General features: G+C 29.5%; 1 protein-coding gene across 1 annotated transcript; it reads left to right on the plus strand.

Moving 5' to 3' along the window:
- Positions 1-853: 853 nt before the first annotated feature.
- On the plus strand, positions 854-3,548 carry LOC145045304 (putative glutathione S-transferase). Its single transcript, XM_078993639.1, has 2 exons — positions 854-1,235; positions 3,037-3,548. Exons 1-2 carry the CDS (start codon positions 912-914, stop codon positions 3,388-3,390), a joined length of 678 nt encoding a protein of 225 aa, XP_078849765.1. The 5' UTR covers positions 854-911; the 3' UTR covers positions 3,391-3,548.
- Positions 3,549-4,165: the final 617 nt, after the last annotated feature.

Raw genomic sequence — 4,165 nt, forward strand, 5'->3', positions numbered from 1 at the left:
GGCTTATTGTTTCTCAAACAGTAGACCATAAATGGTCTACTGTTTCGGCCAAAACACTTTGGTATACAAGTATTTAATGTATGTTATGTGCATTGCACGTTTATACACCATAAGTTTCTTAGGAACCTACGGTTTTATTTTTTATTTTTTTTGTTTTTTTCAAAAGAAAATAAAATATATCTACTAATTCTCATGCTTAACAAGGAAAAAAATGATTCAAGATTTGGAGACATGCCTGATTGAGAGAGAATTCTAAACATTTAAACATACACAAAATCAGCAAAACTGAAAATTATAAATTTATATATTCTGGACCGACGGACCCCGAAAGTTTAGACAACCCACCAAACAGTAACCCAATACCCCCAAATAGTAGTCAAGTGATCGCTAACTGTAATCAATGCGGCGTTTACCGTAGACCACTTAATTATTTGCGGTTTTAAAGGATACGAGATAAATGTTACTTTTTTACTAAAAAGGAATAAGCAAGAGGATTTTCTATCTCCAAACTTAAATATTTTAAATAAATCAAAGTGTTTTGAAATTCTTAATTGGGTCACAATGGTATATTTGTAATGACATGATGGGGATTGATTGCAGGTAAACAAATCAATTTTCTAAATAATTGTTTATACATGAATTTTTCTGCAAATTCGAGCACCATTTGTTAAACATAAAACCTTATAAAGGATTATTAAAGGGGACAAAATCTAGTTTTTTTAATACAACATAAAACTTTATATGACAATAAAATAATAGTGGGGAAGGAAGACCGTCAATTAGAGGGGGCTACAAACTGTGCTTTGGCCTTTATGCAATCACACTTCCATAATTTCCTATATATCCTTTTTCCATTTCTTTATTTTTGTTATACATTGGTTCTCTTTTCTAATTTGTATGTGAAGAAGTCAATGGGGTCAATGGGAGAATCCGAGGTAGTGTTGTTGGGGTGGCGACTAAGCATGTTTGGTGCAAGGGTTAAAATTGCTTTGGCTGAAAAGGGCGTCAAGTATGAGTACAAAGAAGAAGACTTGCCACACAAAAGCCCTCTTCTTCTCGAGCTCAACCCGGCTCATAAGAAAATCCCAGTTTTGATTCACAAGGGAAGATCTATATGTGAATCCAAAATCATAGTCGAGTACATTGATGAGTTGTGGAAGAGTAAATCACCATTGTTGCCTTCAGATCCTTATCTCAGATCTCAAGCCAAGTTTTGGGCTGACTATATTGATAAGGTATGTATGTATGTATTTTTGTCTTCTTTAATTTCTTGCCACAAACAAAGAAAGGAAATACATATTTATGCTCGTTAACTCTTGTAAAACATTGGTAAATTCGTATTCCACACCGTTATTTGTTATTCTCTTTAGAAAATCTTACTAAGATAATTTCTGATCATAACACCCTTTTCTGCATCAACATGTTATCTCCAACTCATTATGGATTTATGGCTATATTTAATAAACTAAAAAGTAACCAATAATTTAGCTAACTTTATAGCTATGATTTGCGGTAATTTATGTGTTTTGTCCCTAACTTATTTTTTTAACTCAAAAAGTCATTACTACTGTTTGTTTCTGTTACGCGCTTGGTCCCTAATGTTTGTTTTTGTTACGCGCTTGGTCCGTGTCTTACCTAAAAAACATTTTATTTAAATAAAGAAAAAAAATTGTGGGATAGGTAAGATAAGGTGAAGAGGATGCGATTGGAGTGTGTTTATTTAAATAAATTAAAAAATAAAGGTAAAATAGTTTTTTTAGGTAAAACAGCGACAAATCGCATAACAAAAACAAGCATTAGAGACCTTCCAAGTTAAAAAAATAAGTTAGAACCAAACACGAAAATTACCCTAAACCGCAGGGACCATACCTTTAATTTACTCCAATAAAAGACAATCACTTCATTAACCTTAAAGCAACTCCAACCATTCCATTAAAACTATCACTAAATTGGTGTATTTTTAACACCAAATTTTTTTTATTTACTCCGACCACACACTAAAAGTTTACACTAAAAACATTTTTTCATATTATAATATAGAATAGAATAATTATTAAAGTTGTAAAAATTATAAAACTAACCAAAATAATACTAAACAATTCAAAAAGTTGTTTTTGTGTGATGAATAGTATTACACCAAATATAAAAGCCACTATTCAGTCTCATAATTTTTGTGTTGAGTTTACTGGGTTCATTGGAACATATTTTCACACAAAAACACTATATTTATGTATTGGAGTTGGCCTTAATCTCTCATAAACTAAAGAGTAAATTATACAAATGGTTCCTATGGTTTAGAGTAATTTACGTGTTTGGTCCATAATTAATTTTTTAACTTGGAAGGTCCATATTGTTTGTTTTTGTTACACGTTTGGTCCTTACTATTTATTTTTATTACACCCTTGGTCTCTGTCTTACCTAAAAAGACTATTATTTAAATAGAGAAAAATAATAGGATATGTAAGTTAAGGTTACTAGGTGGGGTTGGAGGTATGTTTATTTAAATAAATTAAAAAAATCAAGGGCAACATAGTTTTTTAAGGTAAGACACGGATCGAGTGCGTAACAAAAACAAATTATAATGACCTTCCGAGTAAAAATAAATAAATTAGAAACTAAACGCACAAATTAACTAAATCATAGGGACCATTCGTGTAATTTAGTGTAAACTAAAAGGTAACCTTAATCTCTCATTAAAGTTACCCCAATTTTTATTCTGAAGTATATGAAGTAATAGCAAAATACTTAATAAAACATCATCGGTGTTTAGAAATTATTAAGGAAAAGTATAACTTTTGAATATATTCTTTAAAACCGTAACAATTTCTCTTAAAAGTTTAATGTCGAATTTAACTGATTAAAAATTATTGCTTTACAGATAAATAGACTACAAATTAAGTTACGTAGAATTTTTTTATTCGTACACAATCTTATTTAGATATGTCTAAAATTCTACTCCCTTTAATGATAAGATTATTTGGTAACAAGGTATTGTCTAAAGCATGAAGCTTACACATAGTTTGTTAACATTGATAGGTTGTATATGACGTTGGGATGAAATTCATGGCGGGTCCAAAAGGTCAAGAAATGGAAAAAGCAAGGCATGAATGGTTTGGGTACCTCAAAGTGTTGGAAGGGGAGCTTGGGGAGAAACCATATTTTATGGGTGATACCTTTGGTTATGTTGATATTGCATTGATGTCTTACTACAACCATTTTTATACATATGAGATTCTTGGAGACTTCAGTCTTAAGATAGAAAGTCCAAAGTTATTTGCTTGGGCTACAAGATGCATGAAAAGGGAGAGTGTTTCCAAGAGTCTTCCGGATCCACAAAAGATTTATGATCATACAATCGTATACCGAAAGAGCATTGGCGTAGAGGACTAGTTTGTGTCAAATCGTGGTGTTTGTTTTATGTTATTAGGAAATAAATCCATAAGTAGCTTTTCACATGAATAAGTTAATTACGTTGAAGAATTCAATCCATATCTTGCGGATTGTTTCTCAATTAATAGTTATAATATTTTCTTGAGTTTTTTCTTTTATACCGATTCACCATTTACCTTTTGTATATTTTGGGTTGTTTGCAAATTTTCTATGTTTGGTCCACATATTAAAAATAGATTACAAGAACAATATCTGTAATTTTACAGAATAGGTCCCTATGCATAATTATATTTACAGAATAGGTCCTAATAACAAATTTATAAAACTAAGGTTTGGTCCTTAAAATAAATTGCGAAAACAATAATTGATAGAAAATGTGGATGTACATATTTTGTTCACAAAAACGGTCCATGTTTTAAAATAATTTACAAAATGGTCCATGTCTAATAAAAAATTTACAGATCATTGTTTTAGATTATAAACAAAATGTTGTAATTTTGAGTTAAAAATATTGTTTTATGTTACAAAACACAGTTTCTATAATATTAATATTATTGTTGTTTTAGGTTAAAAAAATATCTTTGTTTTATCTTAAAAAATTAAGAGTCCACACTCTATAATATTAATATTATAACTGATACAAAATTCGATACTTATAAAAAAATTAAATATATTTTTCATTTTCTAGTAATTAATCAAAAGAAATCTTCAAAAGTTAACTGATACAAAATTCGATACTTATAAAAAAAATTAAATAAATTTTTCATTTTCTTGT

This window comes from Lactuca saligna, chromosome 1, assembly GCF_052625555.1.
Source record: "Lactuca saligna cultivar CGN05327 chromosome 1, ASM5262555v1, whole genome shotgun sequence".
NCBI lineage: Eukaryota > Viridiplantae > Streptophyta > Magnoliopsida > Asterales > Asteraceae > Lactuca > Lactuca saligna.

Excerpts from the sequence above, each read along its gene's own strand:
- LOC145045304 (XM_078993639.1), top strand. The coding sequence starts at position 912 with ATGGGGTCAATGGGAGAATCCGAGGTAGTGTTGTTGGGGTGGCGACTA. Across the intron at positions 1,236-3,036 it reads GGGCTGACTATATTGATAAG|GTTGTATATGACGTTGGGAT; the intron begins GTATGTATGTAT and ends TAACATTGATAG.